A 27,495-nucleotide genomic window follows, 5' to 3' on the forward strand; every position below is an offset into this window, starting at 1 on the left:
CTTGTAAATTCTCATCCTGCAGTGCTTGTCTAGGCAGAAGACAGCTCACTTACATTAAAGGGTTGGGCTTTTTAAAGCTGGAGAACAGGAGCCGTTGCACAGCTGGGTTGCTAGGGTGCAGAAGGCACAAGAAAACGTTTTGTTACACACTGTACATAAAGACATCTTAATTTCTGATGCATCAACTCTCTTCCTGCCTCCCTTGATGCCTCCTCCTCCTCTATACCTTAGGGTGAAGCAATCTGCCCACGAGTGAGAGGTGTGTGCCAGCAACTGACTGTGAGCAAACAGTGATTGATGGGCCCCCCAGGGTCACTCTGTGCAGCCCCACCACCACCCATCACCCATCCCCTCGAGCTCCTGGCTCAAGGGGATTTCCCAGTAAGTGTCGAGCAGTCAGTGCAAACAGCTCGTGAAGAGCAGGAAGGAACACAGAGCTGTGTATTTAAATAAACAGCGGCTCAGTGTCCATTGAGCGTCTCCCTGCCTGGGGCTACACAGCCCTGGAAATGATCCACACGGTCTCGCATCAGCTAAGTGCAACTGGCTTGCACTAGGATTCTTGGAGGAATAGCTCTCAGGACAAAGAGTGGTTCTTTTCCATTCATTTAAAAATAAAACAATACTGGAATTGGAATTGTTTGCTATCTTTATCCGTGATGTGGAAGAGGTGATTGAGTGCACCCTCAGCAAGTTCACAGACACCAAGTTGAGTGGGAGTGTTGCTCTGCTGGAGGGCAGGAAGTCTCTGCAGAGGGATCTGGACAGACTGGGTCCATGAGCCAAGGCCAGCTGTATGAGGCTCAACAAGGCCACGTGCTGGGTCCTGCCTTTGGGTCACAGCAATCCCATGAAATGCTCCAGGCTGGGGCAGAGTGTCTGGGAAGCTGCCCAGCAGAAAAAGACCTGGAGGTGCTGGTCAAGAGTGGGTGAACATGAGCCAGCTGGGCCCAGGCGGGCAAGAAGGCCAAAGGCATCCTGGCGTGGATCAAGAATAATGTGGCAGCAGGACCAGGGAAGGGATTGTTCCCTCTGTACTGGGCACTGCTGAGGCCACACCTCAAGTGCTGTTTCCAGTTCTGGGCCCCTCGCTGCAAGAAAGACACCGAGGTGCTAGAGGAGGTCCAGAGAAGGACAATGAAGGTGCCGAAGGCTCTGGAGAGCACAAGTCCTGTGAGGAGCAGCTGAGGGAGCTGTGGGTGTGTAGCCTGGAGAAAAGGAGGCTCAGGGGTGACCTCAGCACTCACTACAACTGCCTGAAAGGAGACTGGAGCCAGGTGGGGTTTGGTTTCTTCTCCCAGGCAACTAGTGACAGGATGAGAGGAAATGGCCTCAAGGTCCACCAGGGGAGGTTCAGTCTGGACATCGGGGAGAATTTCTTCCCTGAAAGGGTGGTTAAGGATCAAAACAAGCTGCCCAGGGAAGTGAAGTCACCATCACCGGACGTGGCACTCAGTGCTGTGATTTGGTTGGGATGGAGGTGCTTTGTGAAAGGTTGGACTTGCTGATCTTGGAGATGTTTTCCAGCCTTAACAATTCTTCATGATTAGTCCTCACGATTAAAGTGTCTCCCTGGGAAGGGGTGAGCTGTGCAGTTAACCCGCTGATGAGCTCAGGAGCGCCATTAGTACGGACAATAGGGGGCACACTGGAAAAGGTGGTGATGTCATTGGCAGCAGCTGACATGATCTAACGGAACAATAGACCTTTTCTAATGGGCTTAATAGTTTTTTCATGAGGAAGTTATGGTGGTGAAATAGGTTCATAAGTGAATATGACGTGCTATCAATATTTGGCTTAAAGTGTCATAAAATCCATATTAAATGCATTACAAGTGGCTAAATGAGACATTTCAAAGAGATTTTTGTGTGGGAAAGCATCAGTGAACAGCCATATGTTGACTGGTTTGTGGTGCAGTATTATTCAAACTTAGTGATTAGCAGGAAATGTTTAAGGGGCTGTTAATCAAAATGGATGAGGAGACAGAGATTCAGGAAATTAGAAGACAAGTTACTCAAATAATAGGTTTTCCTGTGGTCTGATGGCCATGAAGAAAGAACAATAGCCAGACAAAAAAAACAAACCAAAATCAAAACAAAAAAAGCCCCAACCAACCAATCAACCAAAAAACAAACAACAACAACAAAAAAAACCTCACCAGAAAACCATCATACAAAAAAACCCCACTTATTTAATTATCAAATCCAAACCAGGAGAGTGAAAAAACACATCCATTTGGGCTGAACAAAATTCTTCCTTTGACACAAGTTGAAATATTTTTTTCTGGGTACTAACAGGACAAGTAGGCAGCCCAAAACCTTGGGGTTGAAGCAAAGAGAAATATGACTCCCACCACTCCCTCAGAATGATTAGGAAATTCCAAGCCCTTAGAAAAGACAAAAGGCCACTGATGCTGTTGTAGGTGCACATATAAGTAGGGAACAACTGAGAGCATGCAGAAATTGTCTGGATTGCATATTTGGTTGTATGAACTGCGTGAAGCTGGAGCTAAGGGAGGTTCCAAACAAACGTGCTAACGTCTAGAGAGCATCATTTCAGAGAAGAGCAGGCTCATCGAGAAACTACGACAGCAAACTAAAGCTGCTTTCCCTTTAAGAGTTCCATTTTGCCTGGTGCATGCAGCACAGAAAGGGGAGTGGGTCAGCCTGGAGGTACATCCATGCGCTCGAGAAATTTTCCACGCGAGCGGCAAACGACCCTAATTGCAGAAGGGTGACTCATCCCTCCTGCAGGGCCGATCCGGGAGGAGTTGGCCACTCCCCAGGCCGCCTCCGGGGGCTGGCCACGACAAGAGTCACACAGTGCATTGCAGAGCCATGGGAAAGGACAGTTCCCCCAGACTCTCCTGTGGGACTCTGTTTCTGGGAATCCCAGCGCTGGCTGGGGGACCCTACGGGGGATGAGTGTGGCCTCCCTGTGTGTCTCTTAGGGAGGTCAGGCTGCAGCCAGTGCCCCGGGACAGGAAATGTGGCTGCATGCAGTGTCAGGCTCAGACACGGGCTGAGTTCATCCATCCAAGCTCAGACCCCAATGGTCCTTCCAGGGTTCTCTGCGCCCAGCTCATGAGCTGTAATTAGCTCAAGCCACATGCCGGCGTGGGTAAGATGCAGCCCTCAGTGCTGGAAGGAAATCTTAGCTGCTAACAGGTGTACAGGTCCCCTCCCCACAGCAGGGCTCAGCGCTGGGGCCACTCGCCTGGGCAGAAATGTCACCGAAGTAGCTACATGTGGAGGGCTTCCGCAGCCTGGGGGCTTGGGGACCGGTGCCACCCCCGTTGATGCTTCTCAGCTGTGTGGGAGCTGCTCCAGTTCCTCACCAATACTGTCTGCCAGACATGTACTGGATGTGGATGGCCACGGGAAAGATGTGTAGTGCCCTGCCCAGTGTCCACTGTGCACATCTGGGCATTTGCTCGCCCCTTCCCAAGGTGCCTGGCTGGCTCTGTGAGACATGAGTGATGGCAGAGGAGCAGGAGTGGCTCACAGCCCCTCTAAGGCAGGCCGGGGAAGGCAGCTGTGGCAGGAGAGGCCCTGGCCCAGCAGCACGTCCTCACGGGCCCATGTCACGCCCTCCCGGTTCCCAGTGATGAAAAGCAGCAGCATCTTCCTGGCGCGCTCCCATCCCACGGCAGCTGCTCCGGGATGGGAAGGGAAGGGACTGGGGTGGGAGGGCAACAGCCTGTGGCAGCTCAGCTCTGGGCAATGCCCAGGAAAGCAGCGGCGCTCCTCCTGCTCCCTGCCTCCTCCCACGGGCCGCCTGTGGCTGTGGGGAGCTGAGGGACACATCCCACGCGCACTCGTGTGCGGGCTGAGCACACGTGTGTGACGTTCTTCCCTGGCAGTGGTGGGAGGGAAAGCTCCCATTCAGAGCTCATCTCCAGCTGCTCGAGATGCACCCGGGATTGGGGGGGAGGTGGGGGGCGAGGGTGCGCACCACAGACGTTTGCAATTTGTGCTTGCTCCTGAGAGCCCCTGGGTGCCTCTGAAGCGCTGCACGGCGCAGGGATGGCCCAGCCCCACCCCCGGCCCTGCAGCCGAGCCGATCCTCACCGCTGACTTCTCCGTGAGCAGGTGAAGCAAGCCGGGGATGACGTGCCAGGCGTAAAACATGGCGTGAGCTGCTGCTTCACTAGCTGGCAGTGAGGAGGAGGACGAGGAGAGTTTGGTGTTGAGCACAGCACAGTCTGTACCCTGGGAGAAGAGGCCTGCCTGTGGTGGTGGGAGATGGAAGGGAATACTTCAGATTGGAGACCAGCTGGGGTGGCTGAGAGGGTATTAAACTGCAAGAGCTGGGAACCACAGCTTAGAGGAGGAAGAGTGCACAAGCCCAAACTCCTCTCATGGGGGCCAGGCTGAGCCAGTCAGTGTTAATGAAGTGGAAAAAGGGAAATTTCACTGCAGCATTTCTAGGATTCTCCATGCCCAGTCCAGGGTGGATGGTCTTAATTTTAAAGCCCTTTAGGCTGGCTATTTTGATGGCAGTGCCAGAAATTCCTGATTACAGCCTGCTCACACAGAAGTTGGGGAATGCACAACGCTGTTGTGACCTGATGTCAACAACAGCAACATCTGAGTGTCACTACAGCCATGCAGCAAAGGTGCTTGCAATCCACAGAGAAGCGTGACATTCCTAAATCTGGTTCTACAGCATCTTGCAGACAAACTGCAGAAGTTTTGTGTTCTGCACACAAGATCCTTGCCCTGGCGAGCAGCCTTTGGGACCTGCCTTTGGTTAGAGCCAGAGCTCTTGTCAGAGAGAGGGGAAAGGTTAGAGCTTGCAAATACCTTGATTGTGTCAGCCAGATGAGCTCTTGAATTGTTTGAATGTCAGTAACATTGCACAAGTTTGATTGTCAAATTAAATTAAATAGATATTTAGTAAATAATCAGTTAAGTTTTTTTTCTGTTGGCCATATTCCTCCCTTCGGTTTCTCCCCAGACAGAAGACACCACAGAGCTTAGGCACCAACTCTGCCAGTGTTCAGTTGCTTCCTACAGAGCCACCCAAGCGCTGTCAACTCACCAACACTAAAAAGACGAGGGCATTCACTCAGGTAAAGTTTTACACTACCCTGAGCTGGAGCTGATTTTTAGTTCAAACAGTGCAGGACTCCTAGGCTCATTGCCTCAGGTTTGGCAGCAGGACAGTAGTGCTCCTACAAAAGCATTTTACAGTTAATTAGAGCATTGCCTTTCAGCACAATTAATGATCTGAGAGGATGCAGTATGCCAAGGCAGGTAAACTCTTTGGGGATTTGGACTCTGCTGCTGGCTGTAGACTCTAGGACACAGAAGGGAAAGGCTCATCCTGCAACTTCTGCAGATCATGAGCAAAACACTGAAAGGTTTCTGGGATGCAGCAGTGGATAGTGTGGGCAGGCAGCCTGCTGCTAATCAGGAGCTCCTTTATTTCACAGTGGGAGCAGGACTTTAAATGCAGCAGCCCATATGCACCTCCGTCTGCCCAAAGCCTTCCCCTCTTTGATAAGAATGGTACAGGCTGTGCTGAGCTGCAACTCGAGAAATATCAGCCAATTCTCTCTCTCCCTAGAGGGGCAGCTGCCTTCTGCACCATCCAAGGGCTGAGGACAAGTAGCTGAAGTCATTCTGTTCTTGGAACTACAGCAGAGCCAGGGCAGTGCAGGCACCCCCACAAGTGTCTCACGGGTTCATTCCTTAGCGTAAGGTACCCTCAGAACTGCTTCAAAGACTTCTCTGGGCAGGCACAGTTAAGCCTTTTATTGTAATTAACCAGCTTTCTTGGTGATACCAGAGTCCCAGGGTCTGGCTTTTGATTTTGCAAATGCAAATGGAGGTGTTGCAGTGATACCCATCTCTAAGGCAGATGTGCTGCCAACCTCCTAAATTCCTTTTTTCCACGCATGTAAGTGAGCTGTCCTCAAATTTATGTGCTGAGACATGCACATTTTATATTCCAGTAGTGCCTTGCACCCCCTCCGGGCTTTTGTTGCAGCCTCACCAAAAATACAGATTCACATGACTCTGGAATAAAACAGGAAAGTCTCATCTGCCTAGGTAGTTCCCTGGTGAATTTACATTCTTCTTTCCTTAAGAAAGGAAATATTTCCTGCATTTGTTTGGATTATGGTAACCTTTTCTGTTTAAAATTCTTGTCCCTTTCTTGATCCAGGTTACTTTAAATAGAAGAGGAAAGGAATTAACAGAGGAACCAGCAAAGCTCATCTCACTTCTCAGAATTGATTCTCTGACCTTTTTTACTATCTGTGTCCCCCCCCTTGAAAATCTGCTTTTCATCTGCACCATTCCAGCCTCCTGCAATTGAGGAAGTCCCCGAAGCTTTTTTGAGCCCTTTTCAAAGATCCCACCTCTGCAGCCAGACACCGAGCTTCGCTTCTGGTAAGGTTTTCAATCTCTCTCACCCCTTTGTCTGGCTTTATACGTCACCCTCTTCCTCTCGGGTGGGCAAAAAGGGGACGGGTGCCGCTGCTGTGCTGACTCCTGACTGGGTCACCCAGTGCTGCTGGGCTGTCTGGGCTCGGCTATAAAACAGAGCCAGGCAGCGCCGCTGCCTCACACGCCGGACTGACTCCCGCAGTCGGCACAGGACCCGTGCGCAGCCTCTGCCGCCTCCTGCCTCCTTGTTTTTCCTGGAATACTGATCCGACCTCGGGAGCAAGATGTGCAAGGGACTCGCTGCACTGCCAGCCACTTGCTTAAAAAGGTACTGTTTATTTCTGAGCATCTGGTAATGGTCTCGCTAGCCCGGAAACACGCTGATGCATTGCGCTTTGTGTCCGAGGCAGGAGGACGGATTTGGCTCTGATTATTTTGCAAGATTAGATACAAATGATTGCTTAGAGGCTTTTGTGGGTTTTTTTTCAGCTCGAAGCAGAATTGCAGAAAGGTTTTGTAGGGAGCTGGGGAAACTCCAAAGCCTTCCCTCCCATCATCCCCATCATCAAAACCAGCAGCTTTTAGCATTGTGATATTTTGATATTCCTGTCAGCTGCTTCTGCTGCAGTCTTTGCACCCCTTTTCTCCTTTGGCTCCTCTCTGCTAAATTTTCTTGATTCTTTTGAGGGGGGAGCAAGGCAGACAGGTTAAAAATTAAGGATTATCCCCTGAAATGCATTTCAAATGCAGAAACGCAGCCTGGCAGGACCAGAGACCCGTGTGCCAGCAGGCAGGGATGCAGGGCACGGTGGATGTGGATGCGGCACCAGCTGGTGCAGGATCAGCCTGAGTTCCCTGGGTGATGGTGAGGGGCCAGGTCAGGCTGTACCCCAGTGCACAGCACTGTGGGGCTCGTCACACCCCTGCCGTGTGGTGCCAGTCAGGATGGGCTGAACTGAACGCCTGGCTGCACCCCGGGGTGTGGGAGCAGCAGAGCAGAGCCTGCACAACCACACCGTGCCCTCGGCAGCACGGCCTGCCCCATAGCCCAGCATGAGGGGTCCTAGGCTGGCATGAGCCCTCCTGGAGGGCTCTTACTCCCTTTCAGGTGCTCTGGAGCCTGGAGATGCCCAGGAGGGAGGCGCAATGCTCCCTTCTCATCCAGCCCATCTAGACTCGAGTGGGTCTCTGATGGTGCAGCGCTGCCTTTCTGCCCGCCCGTGCCTCCAGCAGCACTCCTGAGGCTGCTTCCCAGCAGCTGTGCAGCGGGTTGGGAAAATGCAAGCAGAGGCTCAGCTGGCTCCCATCTCAGGATAGAGCTTCCTGCTCATGGTTGGATTTGAAAACAGGTGCTGAAAATGCAGGGGGAAAGTGTTGACACGTCTAATTTGAAGGAACATTTGATGAGGATTTAAAAAAAAAAAAAAAGAAAAATACAAGGAAAAATAGTTCACATCTTTTGAACACCACTGTCCAGGATTCCCAGCAAAATCCCTCTCTTCCAGAAAGCTGTGGGACTAGCTGGAAGCAGCAGTGGCTTGTTTCCTCCTGCTGCCACCCTCCTGCAGACCTGAGCAGTCTCCTTGTCCTGGGCAAGGAGCAAGACAGCACCAGGCAGCCCAAGCCTGGCAGCCCAGAGTCCCCATGGGTGCCTGGGCAGAGCCTGGGTGATTGTGCTGGCCACAGGAACCCTGCTCTAAAGCAGATGTGAGCTCCCCATGCTCTCCCCGAGTTCTGGAGCTGTTAAGGAAACATTTCTGAGGCAAGCAGTGAGACCAGGTATGGCCAGGACCCCTGACAGGGAGCAGAGAGCAGTGCTGGGGGGCTGAGCAGCTACTGGAGCTCAGCCCTGTGGCACAGCCTCTTGCTCTTTTCCAGGCTCAGATCTGAGGAGAAGGAGAAGGATTTCCTGCTTTACACTATCGCTGTACCTTGGGGCAGGCCAGGGCTTGCGCCCCTGAGCAAGCAGGCATGGTTTACCTGCCCCTCATCCTTAAACTGGAAGGAAACCCAGAGAGATGCCAAGGCCAGTATCAGCTGCATATCTAGAAGCTGCTGTGAAGAAATGATTGTCCTGAGCACGCTGGAAAGTGGAACAGAATTAAGGATGACTCTTCAGAGGAGCTTGCTGTGGAGCAAAGGAGTAGCTTGCAGCCAGCGTGGGCTGGTTGTGGTGGAGCTCTTGGCTCATCCCCTGACCTCACCCCACAGTCTTGCTCCAAGCCATTGACTTCCTCCCTTCCCTCTGTGTCATGGGCTTGGTGGGGTGGCCTGGCATAGCCCTGCTGTTCCTGTGGCCGGCTGATGAGGTGGGGAAATGCAGGGGCTGCAGGAAGGGATTAGTAAGGGTGTAAGAGCCACACATCGGCAGCTGGGCAAATCAGCTCAAGGAGAGGTGACACACACAGCATGGTGATGCTTTTCTATCACAATGTTTTTACTGGAAATAGTAGGAAAGCAACAGCTTCTCCCCCTTTGCCACCTGCTTCCAGGCTGATGACCTTCTCAGCAAGATGCTGTTGAACATGAAAAATTACTTCTTTGGCATCGTTGAATTTGTCTAGAACAAAAAATGTGCATTATGCAATGAGTGGAAAATCAGCACTGGAGTCCCTGTCGGTGACCTGCATTTGTGTCACTGAGTAATGCTGGCCTGTGCAGTGAGGAGGCTGCAGAGGGAGTGCAAAGCATTGTCTTCATCTCCTCCTTGATTTTTTTTTTTTCTTTCAGTGCCAAAGACATGAAGCACCGTCTGGGCTTCTTGCTGCAGAAGTCAGATTCCTGTGACTACAGCTCTTCCCAGGGCAAGAAGGAGAAGTTATCTTCAAGCCAGAGGTAAGAGCAGGTGCTGTCACCTAGTTAATCCCAGACTGGCTGCAGCATGTTGTTTATTCCTTCACCGAGATGGACTCCATTAGTGGTTCTGCTGATGCTTCCCAGGTCTGCCTGAACACCTGTGTTTAGATGTAGTGTGGCAATAGCCCTCAGGTGTTGATAGTCCTGTCAGCTGACTATCAACACCTGAGGACTTCGATTTCCATGAAGAATGCTGCACTAGAGGTCCCTTCTGTCACCACTTCCATGATTCAACATGAATGAGCACAGGGGAGGGTGTGTACAGTGTCCTGCACAGGGGAATGACTCCATTCCAGACCCAGTGCAACTGGACACACTGCAGAATCAGCATCCCCTGCCTCTTTGGGCTGGATTTGTGCAGTGGTCCACACAGCTGCACAGAGGTGTAGTCACACAAACCAGCCAGCAGCCTGTCAGGGTGTCACTGCTTTCCCCAGTCTGCAAGGAGACAGTGTTCTCTCCAAAGAGGGCTCCAAAAGCCAAGGTTTGCTACTGGAACAGATGAGCCCTAGGGTGTTCCAGTGTGGTAGAGAGAATGAATGCAAGATGTGCTCCCCGTGTGTTTCTAGTTCCCACATTCTTCTCCTCCACACAGCTGCCGTTCCCCTGACAGGTTAAGGAACCAGCCCTTTGGAGTTCATGGATGTGACCTGTAAGAGTGATTCCAGGTCTGTGCTCCAGCAAGAGATACAGCCAGTCACAAAATGAATATGAATTCCACAGCAATTTTTCCCAGGAAAATTCATTTCTAGCCCATGGCTGGTGATAAAGATTGCAAACCAAAATTTCTGTAGGTTAGATCTGGGATCCCTGGGGGTATCTGTAAAACAAGCTGGTATTTCATTCTCGGTCTCTTGTGTATGCTCTTAACAACAATCAGGGAAAAAGATTTTTCTAGTGGTGTTGAGAAACAAACCATGGTTGTCCTTTGTGTACTCTCTTTAATTCAGCCCTCTGTTTCTCCCTTTGTCTCTTCTTAGGCTTAGCCAAGAGGAAGTCAGAAAATGGGCAGACTCTTTGGAAAATTTGATCCATCATGACAGTAAGTGAAGAGGGCTCTTATGCTGCCCACAGAGCATAAGAGATGTGCTCTGAGTAGTCCTGGGAGGGAACACGGGACATTATCTTATTGTCTCTTAGGGGCACACAGGAGCTCCTTTGGCCATGCAGACCTCTGGGAGGGGTGGGGAAGGGGCCTCTAGCTCAGATCCAAGGCAAGGGTCAATCCTAATGCATCATGAGTGTGGTTTTGGCCTACCGCTGAGCTGTTTGTTTTGTGAAAGCAACTGGTTTAGCCAGTTAGTGCAAGAGGGGGGCAAGACTGGGACACACAATTAGTGGTGGGTTAAACAAGAACCAAAAGGTGGAGCTATTATTTGCAGCTGAACCCATGGGAGACTTTGTCTTCCCATCAATTGTGGGCTACATGGATGTCCTTGAGGTTTCCTTCGCATTGTTCTCGTGGCCTGAGACTCTGTGGAGCGTGCTGGCTGTCTCCTCGAGGCCTCCTGGGAGCACACGAGTTGCTTGTGTTCCCCTGGCAGGGACGCTGAAGGTCACAGTGGGGGAACAGGCAGCTGGGGCCCCACATGTGACATCCCCACGGGGCCTGTCACATTCCAGCCTCCCCGGCATGCACGAGCTGTCCCCACTGCCAGCCCCAGGGCAGCTCCTCATTCAGCTCTGGGAAGGAGAACCCACGATCACTGCTTGCTGGGGTTCAGGGCTCCGACCGTTCAGGGACCAACACTCTTGCCTGACCTAGTTTTCCTCTGAACAATCCGTAGGAGGACTGGCTGCTTTCCGTGCTTTTCTCAAATCTGAGTACAGCGAGGAAAACATCGAGTTCTGGGTTAGTTGTGAGGAGTATAAGAAAACCAAGTCACCAGCCAAGCTCAGCCCCAAGGCCAGGAAGATCTATGATGAGTTCATCTCAGTGCAGGCCACAAAAGAGGTACGTGCACTGAACAGTCCTTGGTCAAAGGCACTAGCCTAAATTCTGAACCAGCAGTGCAGCCAAGCAGAGGTAAACAGTTTCACAAGAGATGAAGGCTTCTGCTTCTCTGCTACTTAGCAAGGACATGGTGGGTTTTTTATTGATTTTGTATTAAACTTTGATAAAGTGTGTTTAGTTACAACCACGTGGCCATTCCATGCACACTCTGAAATGGGAGAAGCCCAAGAGGACCATGATTCCAAATGTTTCAGCTGCTCCCATGCAATTTGAGTTTCCTGGCTAGCTGCATCCCAGAGGGATGCGTGTCAGTCTCCCCTGACAGCTGTTCTGGTAGCAGAGATGCATTGGTATCCAGCTGCACAGGTTCTGCTGAGGCTACAAGGTGTCAAACAGCCGTTTTGGACAACTGCTCAGCAAGCACACGTGGTAGAGAGACACTTGGATTTTCCCTTTCCTATGCCCCGTCTGTGACAGGTTCTACTTACACTGTCCCTTTGGTCCACAGGTGAACTTGGATTCGTGCACACGGGAGAAGACGAGCCACAACATGCTGGAGCCTACGCTGTCCTGCTTTGATGAGGCTCAGAGAAAAATATTCACCCTCATGGAAAAGGATTCTTACCGTCGCTTCCTCAAGTCCCCTTACTACCTGGACTTGGTCAGCCCGCCTGGTGCTGGCTGTGGGCCCGAAAACTGCAAAAGAAACCACACTCACAGCTTAGACTGCAACTCCAACATCATCTCTCAGTGCGCCTGAACCTGCAGCAAGGCAGGGGCCGGCCGGGCTCTTGCAGAATATATGGCAGCAAAAGCATTCATTGGCATGAAGCAACAGAGCTGTCTCCAGTAGCTGTCTAATGTTCCAGTTGTATCCCATGTCATGCAGCAGCCAGCATTTGTAACCCAATCCAGGCTCAGTGTGTGTAGCAAACCCTCCTCTGATGGGTCGGTGTAGGAGCGCTGGGGTCTGTGTCTGGCAGGAGCTGGGGGCAGTCACTGCGTGTGCTGGGGCTCTGCCGAGCCCTGTGAGCCCAGCAAGGTGCTGGGGAGCTCGCAGCAGCCCCGGCTCTGCTCACGGGGGGACCAGACCGCCGAGATCACCGTGTGACACCCAGCGAGGTGCAGGGCAGAGAAGCAGCCGAAGGAAGTGCTGGGGACTGTGATCTCCCCTTTCTAATCTGCAAAGGCTTAGGTGAAAAGGGCTCTGGTTCTTAGCTGTTCATAGCTCCCAAATGTCCAGGCTGTCAGGAGTGTTTTGCTCAGAGCTCAGGCTGTGCTGCATTGCAGTATCATGCACAGGAAGAGCTCCTGCTCTTTCTTGAAGGGAGACCAAAACTTTTCAGACAGCCTCCGTCAATCATCACAGCCACAGTCGCAGGGATGCTCAGCCTCCCTCGCTCGTCGTGGGAAGCTCTTCCCTCTGGCTGCTGCTCCCTCTGTAGCACCCCGATCCTTGTGCTGGCCAAGGATCTTCCCTAGGGCTGTGCAGAGCTGTCACTTTGAGGAAGGCTCATTGTTTCCTATGTTATTAATTGTGACCTTCACGCTCCCAGGTTAAGTAGTCCATCAGAGCAGAACAGAAACATGTTCCGTTCCTTCTCTCCCAGACCGGTGTATACTCCTGACTCTGGGAGTGCCATTTCAGCTTTGCCTGTCCTGGCTTGTAAGAAGCAGTTTGTGAGGGAATAGGACCACCATATCTGAGGAGGAAAGGCCCTGCTTGGGAGTACTCGAAAACGCTGGAGTTTTTTAAGGTGTTATTTATGTGCTTCAGTAGTAGCATGGCTCACTTTTCCTGAAGATGGTAGGAGGAATGTGTCTATCTCATTGCTGCTCCGGGGCTTTGCCAGAAGGAAGCTGACTTTTTAATTGCAGTGCTGAGACACAGCCTTTGCTGTGGGCTTTGGCACTGACCTGCAGTGGGAAGCATGGCAGGCAGCTGCAGGATTGCTGCTGTGAGCTGCAGCACCAGGTGTCTCACTGTCTCCCAGCCTTGGTGTCTCCTTCATTAAGTATTGCTGCTCTGGCCACTGTGTGTCCTGCACTCTGCATCCCAGTCCATACAGCAGCTCTCACACCAGCGTTTTGGCATTGCAGGAGGAGGCTGTGGCTCTCCAGGCCCATAGAAAAACTTCTTTTTTAACATGTGCTTTATTTTGTATTTATTCAATGTACTAACACCTATCACCCTGCATGCTCAGCTAAGAGATGGAGAGGCTTGCTAAAGCGCTGAACATAGCCAAGCATGTGGCTATGTTTTATTTTCCCCTGGTACTGGGAACTCTTGGTAACTATTGCAAAAACTGTATCAATATTTAAATAATTATGAATGCAGTCTAAATAAAGATGTTTGTGTTAGTCCCTTCTAAAATATTATTATGTGAACAAAGGAAAATGCATGGAGATCCAATTCATTGGACAAGGTTGCTCTAAAAAGTTATGTTACAAGTGGCTTCACTCAGAGATTGTTTTAAGTCACAGAAAGATGAAACAGCAGATGAAGCAACAACAATTATATCCTTCAAACACCTTCAGCACCATGAGCCTGGAGGATACAGGGGTTTTATGGGTCTATGCCTTGCCTGACCATCAGCTCAGCATGGGGATTAACCATCCTCACCGAGGGTCTGGGCTGAGTGTGTGGCCCCCCTTGACAGCTTTGGAGTGGGGAACATCAAGGAGCCCTTCCCTGATGCAGATGCTTTGCAACCCTGAGCAGACAGAACACATTTTATCTCAAAGCTGAGCCTGTCCCTGGGCCATGCCCTGTGGGTGCAGAGAGCAGGGCTGGCCCTTGCTCAGCCCCAGCCCCTGGGGCACCCCAGGTGCTGCTGCTGGAGCCTGAGCTGACCCTGGGAGCTGAAGCCTGAGGCAGCATGTGCTGCACCAGCCTTGGGGTGTTTCTTCTGGGTCTGCTCCCTGGGGTGATTAGCTTTCCAGTTCACTGAGAAACCACTGCATCATTGCAGCAGAATCTCCCAGAGGCTTTTGGGCGCAAGTTTTGGGAGTGCTCTGTAGTGGGTAAGAAAGTGCTGCACCTTCAGTACAAAGAGACAAAATGAACAGTCTGTTGAGACAGTAGCAGAAATACGTGTTTATGTGTGGATTACTGAGTGGTACATGAATATGGGTTAACACAACTCCTCAGTGCACACCAGCACTCACATCTTCCCCACATGAGTATCTCCAGTGGAAATCCCATGGAGAATCCAGACTGAAACCCTGCAGCTCACGGGTGTGAGGAGCTGATGTACCCTCCTGCCTTTGCTCCAGCCCTTGGCCACAGCGTGCAGCACCCTCCAGGGAGTGACCAAGGCCTGAGGGGAGCCTGGATGAGCTCTGGGACACTCTCAGCCACTGGGCTTTGGCAGTGCCCAAGTGTGGGACTGGGAAGCCCTGGTGGAGCCCAGCCTCAGCACACAGGGCTAGAGCTGGGTGGTTCACCCTGTGATTGATGAGGTGTGAGGCTCCAGGTTGCTGAAGTCACCATAAAACACACATCAAACCATCCTCTGGTGTTCCTCTGGGGTATGCAACTGCAGAGAACCATTTCCCACATGTGCCCGTGGCAGGGAGTGGGCGCCAGGGTGGCATGGAGGCAGTGCCTGGTGCCCCATGCCCCTGGCTGCAGCATGGGGTTGCCTTGCCCCATGGCAGAGATAGGGGTTCCTCGGGGGGCACAAGACCTGCCTCGTGCACCAGCCCAGGTGCCAGGATGGCACACAGAGGCCGTGGGCACAGGGTGATCCTGAAGGATGCACCTTTGTGCTCGCTCAGCTGGATGGAGAAGGTTTCCCTCAAGAGGATCTGGGACAATGCAAAACCCACATGCACTCCTTTCGGTGATGGACCCCAAGCACCACATCCAGAAACTCTGCTTTTTGGCTCTCTGACTCTCAAGGGGTCAAGATGCCCATGTTACAAGTATATATGTGTGTGTACGTGTATATATGAGTACAGGAATACAGGCGTACATGTTGTATTTATATACTGCTACATATGCCGAATTTCACAAGAGCTAGAGTGATAAAATACATGAACTATCTCCTACCTGAAGTATGATGGTTGGCATCAGCCCGATAGCAAATACCTCTGGGCTGGTGGAAAGCTGGGCCATGGGGTTGGTACAGGTGTTGTCACCTTTCTGGGCAAGCCTGCACGAGCAATTAGCCAAATGGCCCCTCAACACAAACACAACTTCCCTAGAGCTCCAAAACGCTTCAGTGGCCACACTTTCTGGCCACCCAGCAGATCATGGGCAGCCCCCAGAGTAGACTTCCAGCATTTTAACAGAAATTGAGCCAGGGAGGGGTTGCCGACAGAGCTGTCACATTTCTCCTGAATCCAGCCTGCACCTTTCTTTTCAGCACATACATACCCAGACACCTTCTCCCTGCCCCGTGTGTCACTGCTGCAGCAGTGACGTCCCAGGGTTTGGTGGTGCATAGCAAGAGCTTCCAGCAACATCCCGACCTTACGGCATTGGTGGTGGCGGCACTTAACTGTGAAACATGTGAGGGAATCTGGAAATAGCTGCCACAGGATTAAGCAGAAATGAAAGATCCAGGTGTTCCTGCAGGGAAGCCTGTTCAGTTTTGCATTTCTGAGTCATGCTGTAAAGGAGGAGCTTGAGCATGCTGAACCCACTTGTATCGACACCAGTTCATGGAGACGTTGGGAGGGTGCAGGGAGCATGTGCAGGCAGAGGTGGGGGGAGCAGCCTGCAGCAGAGGGGCTGGCCAAGCCCCCCATCCCATACCTAGCTCTGCTTCTGCCTCCCCCTTGTTGCCCACCTGAACGATGGACAATGCTGGGGGGTCCTGTGCCCTTTTGATGGGATCCTCCTGCTGCTCATGGGCTCCCTTGGGCTCTTTAGGGTCACCCAAGGCACCCTCTGCGTTCACCCCAGGGGAATGCCTGTAAGCATCACCCCTGCTGCTCCAGCACCGACTTTCCCAGGCCTTTTGCTCCAGAGCTTAAAAAAAGAGTCACATTTGTGACTGCCTCCATCCTTCCCCTGCCTCCTCACTCCTGCCTGGAAAACACAGCCCATTTCCTGCAGCTCGGGATGTATTTGTCTTCATTGCCACAGTGACAACGTGTAAATATTTGGGGCTGGTCAGATTGATCAGATTGATCAGATTTTGAAAGTCTCGAAGAGGCTGGCAAATCCATTGTTTACGTTACTGCATTTTGCATAGAGTCCCATGACTTGCAGTGAGGCAGAGCAGCCTGGGATGCCTGTGGGCAGCAGGGCCACGGATGTTCTGCTGGCACCTGTCAGGTTGCTGGCTGAAGCAGCTCTTTGCAAGCCATGACCCTGTGGATGATGCACCAGGAAACCAACACAGGGATGAAGCATCCAGGCCCCGTGGAGCAGGGGTTTATCACATTTCCCTCAAGGCTGAAATGAGACACTGTGGGCTGCTTTTCATGTATGCCCTTGCCCCATGCTCAGGTGTGATTTATTCTGCTAGCAGAGGGCTGGCTTTGAATCATCAGAAAGCAGATAGTCCTTTTTAGAGACAGCCTATGGAAACACAAGGCCTGGGCAAATAGGAGGAGACAGGAGAGAGAGATGCAGGCTACACAAACTCAGCAGGGTCTACACTCTGAGAAGAAGCTCTAGAACACTTCTGTTCTAGAAGCCAGGGCATTATTTTTCATGTTTCCAGTGATGGGTTTGTGTTTGGTTTGGATTTTTCAAATTGGATCTGAACAGCTGAAACTTCAGCTTTCTTTTCCCCCAGCATGTCTTTCCTTCCTCCTGTGCTGGACGCTGTGTTTGCGCAGGAGCATTGCTTTGGTGTGCCTACTGCAGAGAGAAGCAACTGAAACAAGAGAGCCCCGTGGCAGCCCCCAGAGCTGCATCCCAGCACACCACGAGGGCTGTGCACTGGGATGTGGCACAAGGATGTGCCCTGGCAGCTCAAGGCATCGTGCAAAGGCTGGAGTGAGCACGAGTTCAGAGTTGCTAAGCAGTCCCAGTGTTTTGGACCAGCAGGTCTCATTTTATCCTCTTGTTTTTGTATTTAAAGTGAAGCAAACAGGCTGACTCCGAGTGGAGCTGCTGGGGAAGCGGTGCCACAGGCTTGCTCTGCTCACCCTGGTGCCAACCAGGTACATCCTGCGGCACCCGCTTCTGCCATGCAGCGGTCCCTGCCATCCTTGTCACAGTGCCATCTTTGCTGTACGTGTCAGTGTCACTGCTGTCCCTGCCGTGTCCCCGTCCCTGGCCGGCTGTCACTGTGCCTGCTGCTTGGCTGCTCTCTGAAGAAGGTGATGCAAATCGGGCAGTGGGTATATCTCACATCACCTTGGCCAGGGAGGGGAGCACCTGCCGAGTACCTGTACGGTCTCAGCAGCACCCTGGGAAGTTGGGAGAAGGGAGTGAGCCTGGGCCAAACCAGCAATATGGGCAACATTGTGAGAAAAATGGTCATGTTCTAAGGAGTCCTGAGAAGGCAAAGTCAGCACCTCACAGTCTCCAGCTAATGCCAAGCTCTGCAGCACCAGGGATCTGTCAGCTGGCCACGTGGCTCCTGGTCACTGCAGAGCTGGGGCTGCTCCCTCAGCCTTCTGGGTCCCATCTCCAGGGAGTTTCTGCAAATTGGTCTTTTGTGGGAGAGGAAAGAGATGGTAAGAGAGGAAACACCAGGACATCTGACAGTCCAAAGCGGGGGCGGGGTGGGGGGGGAGCTTAGCAACAGCTCTGGGTGCTCTAGGTGGTATAGAGAAAGCAAAGCAGCTGCAGGAGAAGAGGCAGATGTTTAGACAGAAGCAGCAGGGATGCCTTGCACAGCCCTGCTGCATTGCTACTTGATTAACTCATGATAAAACTCCGACCGCACAAATCTGGGCAGGGAGTCTTTTTCCATCAGGGCAAAGATCCTCTTCTGGGCCATGTCAAAGCTGGTTGGTGATGGCTCCACCAGGTTCTTCATGGTCACAGCCTTGGTGAAGTGGTCGATGTTCACCTGTCATGAGAGTGTAAGAGGGATGGGAGCCTGCCTTTGGAGGTGTGAGTGATGGTCTCCCCTTGCCGGCTCTGTCCCACAGCAATCACGCAAAGGGTGAGGGGAGGGACTGAAGCAGGTTTATTTCTCTGGAAGAATTATTGGTGGCAAAGCTGTCAGGATGAGCTCTGTCCTGCTGCAAAGCTAACGTGGGGAGGAAGATTACTGTACATTGTCATCCCTTATGATTGATGTCACACCTCTGTGGGGAAGGGGGGCACAGGCATGTGTTGGGGGAGCCCATGGCTGGAGACAGCCCAGCAGAGGCCGAGCATGCAAACAGGGGCTCCAGGATCGTGAAGGATGGGAGTGCAGCACGTGGGGATGGGGCTGCCCCTTGACAAGGATACAGCCCTCCGAGCCCCTCAGCCATGGCATGAGGCGCCCTGCAGCCATCACTGTCCTTCAGGATGGAGGCTGACAGGGCTGCAGCCTCATCCCTCCTAGTACCGTCTCCTGCCCTATGGCCACTGACCTCTTTGGGCGCCTCAGTCTGGATGAACTCGTCATAGATCTTTTTGGCCTTCTCTGCCATCTTCACAGGGGACTTGGTTTTCTTGTAGTCCTCGCAGGCCACCCAGAACTCGGCGTTCTCCTCGCTGAACTCAGAGCGCAGGAAGCTGCGGAAGCTGGCGAGCCCATCTGGGGGGCAAGGGGGAGGTGAGCCCTCGCTTGAGCACTGGCAGTGCAAGGGGGGGCAAGCCCTCACTGAGCACCCCACAGGATGTGGAAAGAGGGGAGGTGACCAACCACAGGGGGATGTGAACTTACAGGGGTTTTGCAGGAGCTTCTCCAAGGAATCACGCCACTGCAGAGCCTCTTCCAGAGAGGGTCTGAGGAAAGTAAAGAAAGCCCAGGTGGTCCATGGTTAGCCCACAGCCTCCGTCCGGGCTCCAGGTTTTTAAATAATTCCTTTAAAAACGGGGAGGACCGCAGTAACAAGTTGCAGAGACTTTCAGAGCGGAGGCACTGCTCCGAGGATGGAATGGGGATGCTACTGCATCACAGCACAGGGGAGGGTGATAGCCGAGTGCAGGGAGGGTGAGGATGGGCTGGGGAAGGCGAATTCCTCCGTGCTTGGGCAGAACTGTGGCTGAGCTGCAAAGCCAGTCTGCAGCCACAGGGCTCCTCCTCGCCCCAGCGCCCACGCACGGGAGGGCAGCGCAGGGGCTCTGCGGGCGTCTGGGAAACATCCCTGTGTTTTCCTGCTGGGGTGGGGAAAGATGCTCCCCGCTGGCCACAGGGGCTTGGTCACTGCGGCCCCACGCTGCTGGGGCCAGGGTCAGAGCCCTCGGCTCCCACAGCCCGCCTGCCCTGTTCCCACGCCCCGCGGCAGGCTGGGTCACTGGCCTCGGCGCCCTTCCCACTGGAAACCTCCAGTGTTTTCCATCTGCACGGTTTTTCCTATTTTTATTTTCTTTAATATATTTTTCAATGTGATGTTTGCAGCGAGACTGAACAGTTTTGAGGGGGTTATTTTTGTTGTTGTTGTTGTTTGTGGCTTTTTGTTGTTTTATTTAAGCCCCGAGGAGTTTGACCAAGCTGCCCTGGGCTCCCAGCTCCTTCCCTGCATCCCTGCCAGCGTTGGCTGGAGGGCAAGGGAAGCCCCCCTGCTCGGTACTGAGTGCTGGGCTGGCTGTGGACCATCTCCACTCCCTGCAGGCAGTGCTGCACTCGCATGTTTTGCTGCTGCAGGGGCCACACATGGGGGCTGAAACCCCTTGGCTGAGCAGAGCATCCCTGGGAGCAGGGAGGGAGAGTGGGCAGGACAGCCTATCCTGGTCCTGGGGGCCCAGGAGCTTCAGCGGTGGGTCTGGGGGAAGTGCAGGTGCTGATGCCCAGCCGTGTCACGCTGCCCAGCTGGCTCCAGCAGGGAGAGGAGAGTGGCAGGAATGCCAGGCTTGCTGTCCTCACTTGTCACCAACCCATCAGCAGTAGGCACTATGACAGGGGGTTCTTATCCTTCACTTTCTGGACCTTGAACTGTGTTTGCACTTCTGTCAAGAATCAAAGCTATCCCTGCCCCCATGTCCCTGTCAGGTGATGTCTCACCCCAGTGAGGAGGAGCATCACTGCAGCAACCTAACACAATCCAGATTTCCTGGAAACCACCAAATTCACTTTCCCATTATCTGAATGTCCCTGGGACGTTATTAACTGTGAGTGAGATGCTGACAGGTGAGTGATGCCAGGGCCGCACAGTGATGCGGTGTAGGAGAAAACAGCTCCTCCAGAGAGCAGGGAGTGGAAATGTTCTCTGGCTTTCTGTGGGGATGGCTAATGGAGATAAATGTGTCTCTGTCACAGAGGCATCTGGGGCACAGCAGCGATGGAGTGGGAACCACAAAATCCACTGGGCTCTGCCAGCCCTCCTTGGCACGGACAGCTCTCGCTGGGCAGCGCTGTGTCAGGCAGGCACCCTGCTGACAAACGTCCCCCTGTGTATTACCCCCCGCACCCTGGATTGGCAGGCAACATAATTAATGTTTCATGTGCTTTAAATAATGTTGTTAAGCCAGTGTTATACACCAGCTTGGTGCTGGAGAGCAATGGTCAAGCCAAAGGCCACAGGGGGAGGAGGTCCCAGCACATGAAGCTGCCCCGAGGTTGTGCACCCAGCTCAGGGACACACTACCACCCCAAAGCCGGATAGCTGCAAAGGATGGCACCTCTGCGTTGAGGCAGGTGACTCAGAGAGGTCCAAGTGCCATATGCCTCTGGGAAGACCTTTATCGAATAACATGAAATCTCAGCAAAAGTAAATTGAGTTTCCATGGGGAATCTGGTTTCCATAGAGCTGTATTGCCTGACATGTCTCATGCTGCCCTGGCATAACTTCCTGAGCCTGCACCTAGCAGGCAGGTCATGAGGAACATGCCACAAGCTGCCTGCTATGTAGAGCCTGCTGTGCCAGCCCACAGCCGGGCTCATCTCCCCTGCATCCCAGAAGGGCTCGTGTCTGCCCCAGTGGCTGGGCACACGTACCACTGCAGCCCAGCCCAGCGCAGTACTCACTTCTGGGCCTTGGGTGGCTTCTCCGGCTTCTCCGGGTAGGGGATGATGAAGTCAGTGGTTGAGTCAGGCTTCTGGAGCAGTGTGCCCAGCTTCGTCTTGATCTCCTTGGCCCTGCAGCAGGGGAGGAACAGAGACAAGTCAGGCAGAGGAACAGGGCAGTGGGACAATCACGGCCCCTGCCCTGCACCCACTCTTTAATTAATTCCAGATGAACAAATGGACCCTAATGCTGTAAAGGCTGTGCCTGCCTGCGGCATTTCTAAGCAGGTACCGCGCATTAGCGGCAGCTCTTGATCTTGATCTCCTCACTCTGTCCCCATCTGTGGCCAGGATAATTGTATCAGCAGGGCTGTCAGGCTGCTCTGGGGCTGAATTAGGGGTGTGTGTGCAGCACTCAGTCTCTATAGAGATGAGCTTGAAGAAGGGCTGGTGAGGAGGTGAAGGAGCTGCCTTTGGAGAAGAGACTGTGCGGGTGCCGTACCTGCCCCGTGGTGTCATCCCGCGCTGTGCCATCAGCCCCACACTGCTGACAGCACTCAGAGCCCTTATATAGGTACACAGCATGTTTGTCAGTAATATATAAGCCTTATATCTACAATGGGAAGGGTCCTGTAAACAGGCACCTCCTGGGTGCTGCCTTCTCTGGGCAGAGAGGGAAAAAATGTTTCAGGAGCTGAAGACTGCCAAAGGCTGACTGCCACTTCCCGTTGCACTAATCCAGACCTGCATTTGGAGGATGCAGAGAAAACGGGGGGTCCTGGGGCTTGGCAGCAGGCCCAGCTGTCTCCCAAAACGTTCCCTTTCATGCAATACAAGTAATAATTAGGTTCTGAGCATCTAAAACTGCCAAGGAGGCTCCCCCCGACCCCGCTGCAGCTCAGGGGTGGTAGCAAGAGCAAGCTGAGCTTTTGCAGGGAACACTCAGGCATGCTATGTGAGGCTGAAGAAATAAAGGGGTGAAAACAGGACCTCCCTCCTAGTCCCCATCTTTGCAGGGCAGGGCTTTTCCCTGGCACAGAAACATTGGGTCCCTTCCAGGTTATCTTGCTGGCACAGGAGGTGAAGGAGAGGGGACAGACTGCTCCTCACAGGCTGACTGGGCTGAGCTTTCAGTATGGCTGGCAAAGCTGGGCTGCAGCTCCCTGTCTTCAGGGCTCCCTGCAATTTTCCCCTCTGCTGTTTATTTTCACAAGCCCTCTGTGGATGATCGCTCCACTGCTATGTCTGCTATTTCATTTCAATTCCTTTGATTTTTTTTCCTTCCTTGTAAAACTCTCTCTGTGTGTTTTGGTTTTCCACCCACCAGTCCCCACGGGTGACATTTGGGGACCTGGCACAGGGGTGTCTGCTCTGCTCTGCTCCCTGCCAGCTGCCCCCCATTTCTGCTGCAGAAACCTGCCTCTGGGCGGCCACCCTTGCATGCAGGTGGGCAGCAGGACCAGGCAGAGCGAGCAGCCCAGCCCGGGGCTGCAGGGACCACCCGCGGCGGGTGTGCGGCACAGGGCAGCGCACACCCAGAAACGCAGCTGTTGTCAGGGACAGCGTCAGCAGCGACAGGGACAGTTTCCATTGTTAGTGCTCCTGAGAAAACCTGAACCTTGGAAAGATCAGGACCTCAGGAAAAGGGTGACAAGGTCACCATGCTCCCACACTGGGTGTCTGGGACAGGGATGCTGCCCTTCATCCTGCTGTAAGTAAACAAGTAAAATGCAGATAAGTGCTCTGAGCCAGAGCTGGCTCTTGATGTCCTGGGACCAGCTCTCCGGCAAGCCCCAGTTGCCCCTTGGCACCCTGCTGGCCAGCGCTGCTATACTGGCACCACCTGGCATGGCCCTGACCCTTGGGATGGCGCAGCTGTAGGGACAGGGAGCAGGTGAAGTGGGCAGCCCCCGTAACACCAAAGCAATGGGTGGGTGCAGAGGGAGCCACAGGAAAGCTGAGGGGACAGGCTGGCCTCTCCCTTGACTCTCCTTTCCCAGACATCTGTGCTTGTGGCCACAGGCTCCTGCAGGAAGGGGACACATGGGCTCAGGGAGCATCGCTCAGGAGGGGCTGAGCAGAAATGCCAGGTGCCACCTTGTCACTCTCCCAGTGCTCGAGAGGATGAGTCGGGATGTTGCCACGATCAAGCCCCTGCCAGTGCCAGGTGCTGTGCAGCAGGGACAGTCCCTTCCAAGCAACTGGACTACGAGTCACATCATGGGCGGTTCTTCCGGCAGGAGCAGGGGGGAAGGGCAAGGGGCCAGGGGCTGCCCACCTCAGAAGCAAGGACAGTGGATACCAGGAGCTCCTGAGCAAGCAGAGGGATAACACAAGCTGTGCTGGGAGCAGGGGCATCGGAAGTCAAACTTAGGCATGATGACCCAAGGAGCTGGGAAGACAAGAGCAGAACTCTGCTGCTGTCAGAGCAGCACCTGGGGGCCCCATGCCCTGGTGCAGATGAGGCCAACACCTACACAAGGTCTGGATGCAGCTGATGGTGGGCTCACACAACAGGTGCTCACACCTGGCTCAAGACCTTGCTCTCTGATTCCCATCATCTGACAGTGACTTGTGGCCACATGCTGTCAGGCTCAAGAGGCACTGAGGCCCTCAGCAGTCCCATCCTGCTCCATCCCCTGGTGCTGCCAAGGGACCCCCAGTGGCTGCCCAACCTGCTGGAGCCCTGCAGGTGTGGAGACAGCAGCCAGAGCCTCCCCCCTGCACCAGAGCAATTCTCTGGCAGTGGGACCTTCATGACATCTGTAGAGACAGCAGAGACAAGGAAGGTTGTTAAAAGAAAGCAAGGAAGAACAGGAGCAGGCTGAAAGCCTGGAGGCTGAGGGAGGGAAGGCCTATTTAAAAACACCATCCTGGTGTCCTCCAGCAGATGGATTACAAGCTATCAAGCAAGGCTTCAGGGAAGGCTAAACAGCAGGGAAAAAAAGGCAGCTATAAACAAAAAAGCATCTATTAAAAAAAAAAAAAAACCCTGGCCAAGTGAGAAACAGCAAGAGGACTGTAAATGGTGGAAGGTCGACTGTGAGAACATATGGTAGCAAGCCAAGAAAAAGTCTGAGAAATAGCTTCCAAGAAGCATTAATAGAAAATACGGGCTCTGTCAAACATATCAAGAACAAGAAGGGCTGCTGGGGAGGGCCAGGAGAGACTCCAGCTTTAAAAGCAAAACAAAAATAGAAGCTCAAAGGAGTTTAAAGCCATAGCTGAAAGCTAAAGGTGATGCTGTGCCTGAGGGCAGGGAGGTGCCAGAGGAAATGTCCCTTCAGGTGCAAAAGCCTCCCGAGGGGATTTGAGGAGCCATAAAGCCGCAAGAGTGATGCTGTATGGGTATGTCAGTGGCAGCTGTGTCAGATCCGTGGTGGACACATGGACAAATATGGTCTATTGGAGAGGAGTCAAGGCTCTTCTGGCCGCAGGAAGAGATTCCTTTCAACCTATCATCCCTCCCTGAAGAGGCCAGAAAACACGAGCTGTGGGGAGAGCCAGGGGAGCGGCTCCTTGGGTCGGCAGGGCACCTTGGATGGGCTCTGCAGACCCCAGGCAGCTGCAGGGGAAGGTCAGTCCGTGGATGCCAGTGTGGGACAGGTAGCACACAGCTTGCTGTGAGGATGGTGCTGGGGGAAGGTGGGCTGGGACCCTGCTGTTCAACAGGCAGTGGGAGAAGGGGTCAGTGGCCGAGCAGCAGCTGTGACAGTCCCCGGGTACGGCACTTGGGGACAAGCTGTGAGGGTCTCATGACACAGCAGTGAGGCAGCTGGAAAGCCTCGTAGAGCAATACAGCGTGATGCACAGGGGACAAATGCAGTCCTGACTCTGCGTGTCAAAGTGTGAGTGAAGCCTTCAAGAGTGAGGATTTGAGGGCATAGCAGATGAAAACATCGGCATAGCAGATGAAAACATCAGCATAGCAGGAGTGGGAGAAAATCTTTATTAAGCAAATTTACTGTTTAAAAGTGTCAGAAGAGTGGCCACAAGGGTGATAGCAGAGCAGAAACATGTGGATCACCCACATGAAATTGGAAGAGTGCTCTTGGCTGCCCACGGCACAGGAGGCTGCAGGGGAGCAGGCAAGGTCAGCATGGATTCATGAGCATCACAGAAAGACAAGTTTCCAACAATGAAACCATCACAGGCCTGTGCTCCTGTTAGTGCCTGTGGTGAGAATTTGCCTTTTGGGCAAGCAGCATCAGCCCCCTGTGGCACAATTTCAGCTGGAACTTCTCTGGATTTCCCCTCAGGGCAGTGAATTTCCCACTGTCAGTCTCATCCAAAAACCAGTGCTTAGGCATTTGCAGGTGTGAGGGAACCCTCACTGAGGGATTCACTTGAGTCCATTCCTAAGTTTCCTCCTTAGGTGAAGCACTGAGTGCTCTGCTGCTGCAGTGAGACCTCAGGTGCTTTGCACCTCTGCTTCTCACTGGACCCCCTCCAAAGCCCGTGGGAGCAGAGGAGAGAACAGGTTCCAATCAGCGTGGAAATGGCCAGGGGCTGCAGCCTGCCTGAGCTCCCAAGGGCTTGAGAGGAGCCTCTGCCACCATGAGGGGCAGGTTTGGGGATGAGAACCAAGGTGGATAGGGATGAAGATGAGGATGGGTGCCACAAGGGGGGCAGAGCTAGTGCTCTGTACAGGGCTGAGCCTCGTGAGAGGGGCCAGGTCTGGCTATTCCATGTGTGAGCAACACACAGGCATTTAAAAGAGGATTGTGAGGCACTTTGGAGACAGGGCTGTTTCCACCTCAGAAAGACAAAACCTCTGTCCTAATTTTTTTCCTCCTCTCCTCTCCTTGTTTTGCAGAAATTAAGATCTGAGGATGAAGCACTCCTGCCCAGAACGGTGGAGGGCTGGGATTGGAGCAGCCCAAACTCACCCGGCAGAATGACCCCCGGGGCAGAGTGGGAAGTTCGGGGCCGAATCAGCACTCATCCCGCCAAGGATCTCAGCCACGCGCAGCACCCACTGAGCCTCCCCCAGCAGGCTTCCCTTCCCTCCCCGTTCAGAGCGGGATGATGCCAGTCCCCGTGAGAGATGCCCATCACGGGGATGTGCCGCAAAGAGCCCCCGTGCCCCCAGCCGCCCCGGCAGAGCCCTGCGGGGAGGCAGCCCCTGGCACCCCGCAACATCCCGGCCGCTCTCACCTCTCCAGGCACGTGTGGGGCAGCGCTGCTAATCCTTTGCACATCTTGGCAAGCTGTAGTTCCCTCGGCCGCGAGAAGAGTGCGAGTGATGGCCAAAGCGGGCAGCAGAGGCTCCGTCTGCAGCCCAGCTGCCTCCCTCGTTCCTATATAGCGCCGGAGCTGGACCCCCGCCAGCCCCGTATCCAATGCCGGCGGCCTGCTGCAGCTGGCCCCAGCCCCGGCAACTTCTGCGCTTTGTTTTCTTCTCTCTAAGCTCACAGAGGGGGAAGAAAAATGTGCGTTTGCTGGGGTGAGGTCAGGTAATCGAATTGGAATGGCCAAGCTGATGTTTACGGGGCTTAAGGAGTCCCACAGCATTTCTTTTAATGATGCATCAGGCTCCAGGTCAGTATTTAGAAGAGCCAGGTAGAAATGCTTCATTCAAGTGGGTTTTTTTCCAGTGAAAAACTGAACTTTCAGAAAAATAAAAGTGCTTATGAGAAATCTTGCTGTTGATTTCAAGGCTATGGCTAATGTCAAAATATCCACCGCTTCAACAGTGGTGGTGGCTATCAGTGACGTTTGTTTCAGACCTTGGCTCCTGGGTGACCATGAAAATGTGCCTCTCCGTGCTTTGTTTAACACTGGGAGCTGGGAATAGGGACTTTGCTCCCAACCTGGCTGTCCACACCCAGGTGCACTAACAATCATCATTTCCCTGGGTAAAACCCAGGGTTACTTTTAAGCTCAGCTCTTGGTCCCCTTTCCCTTGTGCTGTGTCAGAGATGTGCCTGCCTGGCTCTGGCTTCTGGCTGGATTTTGGGCCTGTTGTGGGATTATGCAGCAACACACTGCCTGCATTCAGGCATCTGAGTACAGTAAGTGAAAGCTGGAAGTCTGCTGGAAACTGTGTCTCCCTGGAGAGCTTGGGCTGGCTTTGTACAGGTTTGTAGTGGAAACTGAATGAAAAAAAAAGTACAGCTGACAATTTCAGAGGATAAGGTGCTCAGATAATAATGGCTTGGGCTGATTAGAGCCCCCAAGATGCACTCAGGCAAGGGGTCAGAGTCAGGGTGTGGTGGGCTGCCCCTCCCTCTGCTGGCATGGAGGTGCCCACCAGCCTCCCTTGTGTCTCACAGAG

The 27,495-nt window shown here is 53.2% G+C and overlaps 2 protein-coding genes across 7 annotated transcripts; one reads left to right on the forward strand and one right to left on the reverse strand.

Annotated features, from left to right (window-relative positions):
* The first annotated feature begins 5,604 nt into the window (after positions 1-5,604).
* On the forward strand, positions 5,605-13,566 carry RGS4 (regulator of G protein signaling 4). 6 transcript variants are annotated; one of them, XM_053985652.1, is made up of 7 exons: positions 5,605-5,706; positions 6,172-6,398; positions 6,598-6,723; positions 9,126-9,230; positions 10,232-10,293; positions 11,039-11,205; positions 11,714-13,566. In XM_053985652.1, the coding sequence occupies exons 3-7, from the start codon at positions 6,680-6,682 to the stop codon at positions 11,963-11,965; spliced, it is 630 nt and encodes a 209-aa protein (XP_053841627.1). In that variant the 5' UTR covers positions 5,605-5,706; positions 6,172-6,398; positions 6,598-6,679; the 3' UTR covers positions 11,966-13,566. The 6 variants fall into 6 exon arrangements, with proteins under 6 accessions (XP_053841627.1, XP_053841628.1, XP_053841629.1 ...); XM_053985653.1 differs by having other exon boundaries at positions 6,311-6,398; XM_053985651.1 differs by lacking the exon at positions 5,605-5,706 and adding an exon at positions 5,845-6,056.
* A 712-nt stretch (positions 13,567-14,278) lies between these two features.
* Positions 14,279-26,608, reverse strand: RGS5 (regulator of G protein signaling 5). Its single transcript, XM_053985656.1, has 5 exons — positions 26,376-26,608; positions 21,240-21,350; positions 18,996-19,057; positions 18,700-18,866; positions 14,279-18,185 (listed from the first exon to the last, which is right to left on the reverse strand). Exons 1-5 carry the CDS (start codon positions 26,417-26,419, stop codon positions 18,024-18,026), a joined length of 546 nt encoding a protein of 181 aa, XP_053841631.1. The 5' UTR covers positions 26,420-26,608; the 3' UTR covers positions 14,279-18,023.
* Between the last annotated feature and the right edge of the window lie 887 nt (positions 26,609-27,495).

The sequence above is a fragment of the Vidua macroura genome, chromosome 9, assembly GCF_024509145.1.
Source record: "Vidua macroura isolate BioBank_ID:100142 chromosome 9, ASM2450914v1, whole genome shotgun sequence".
NCBI lineage: Eukaryota > Metazoa > Chordata > Aves > Passeriformes > Viduidae > Vidua > Vidua macroura.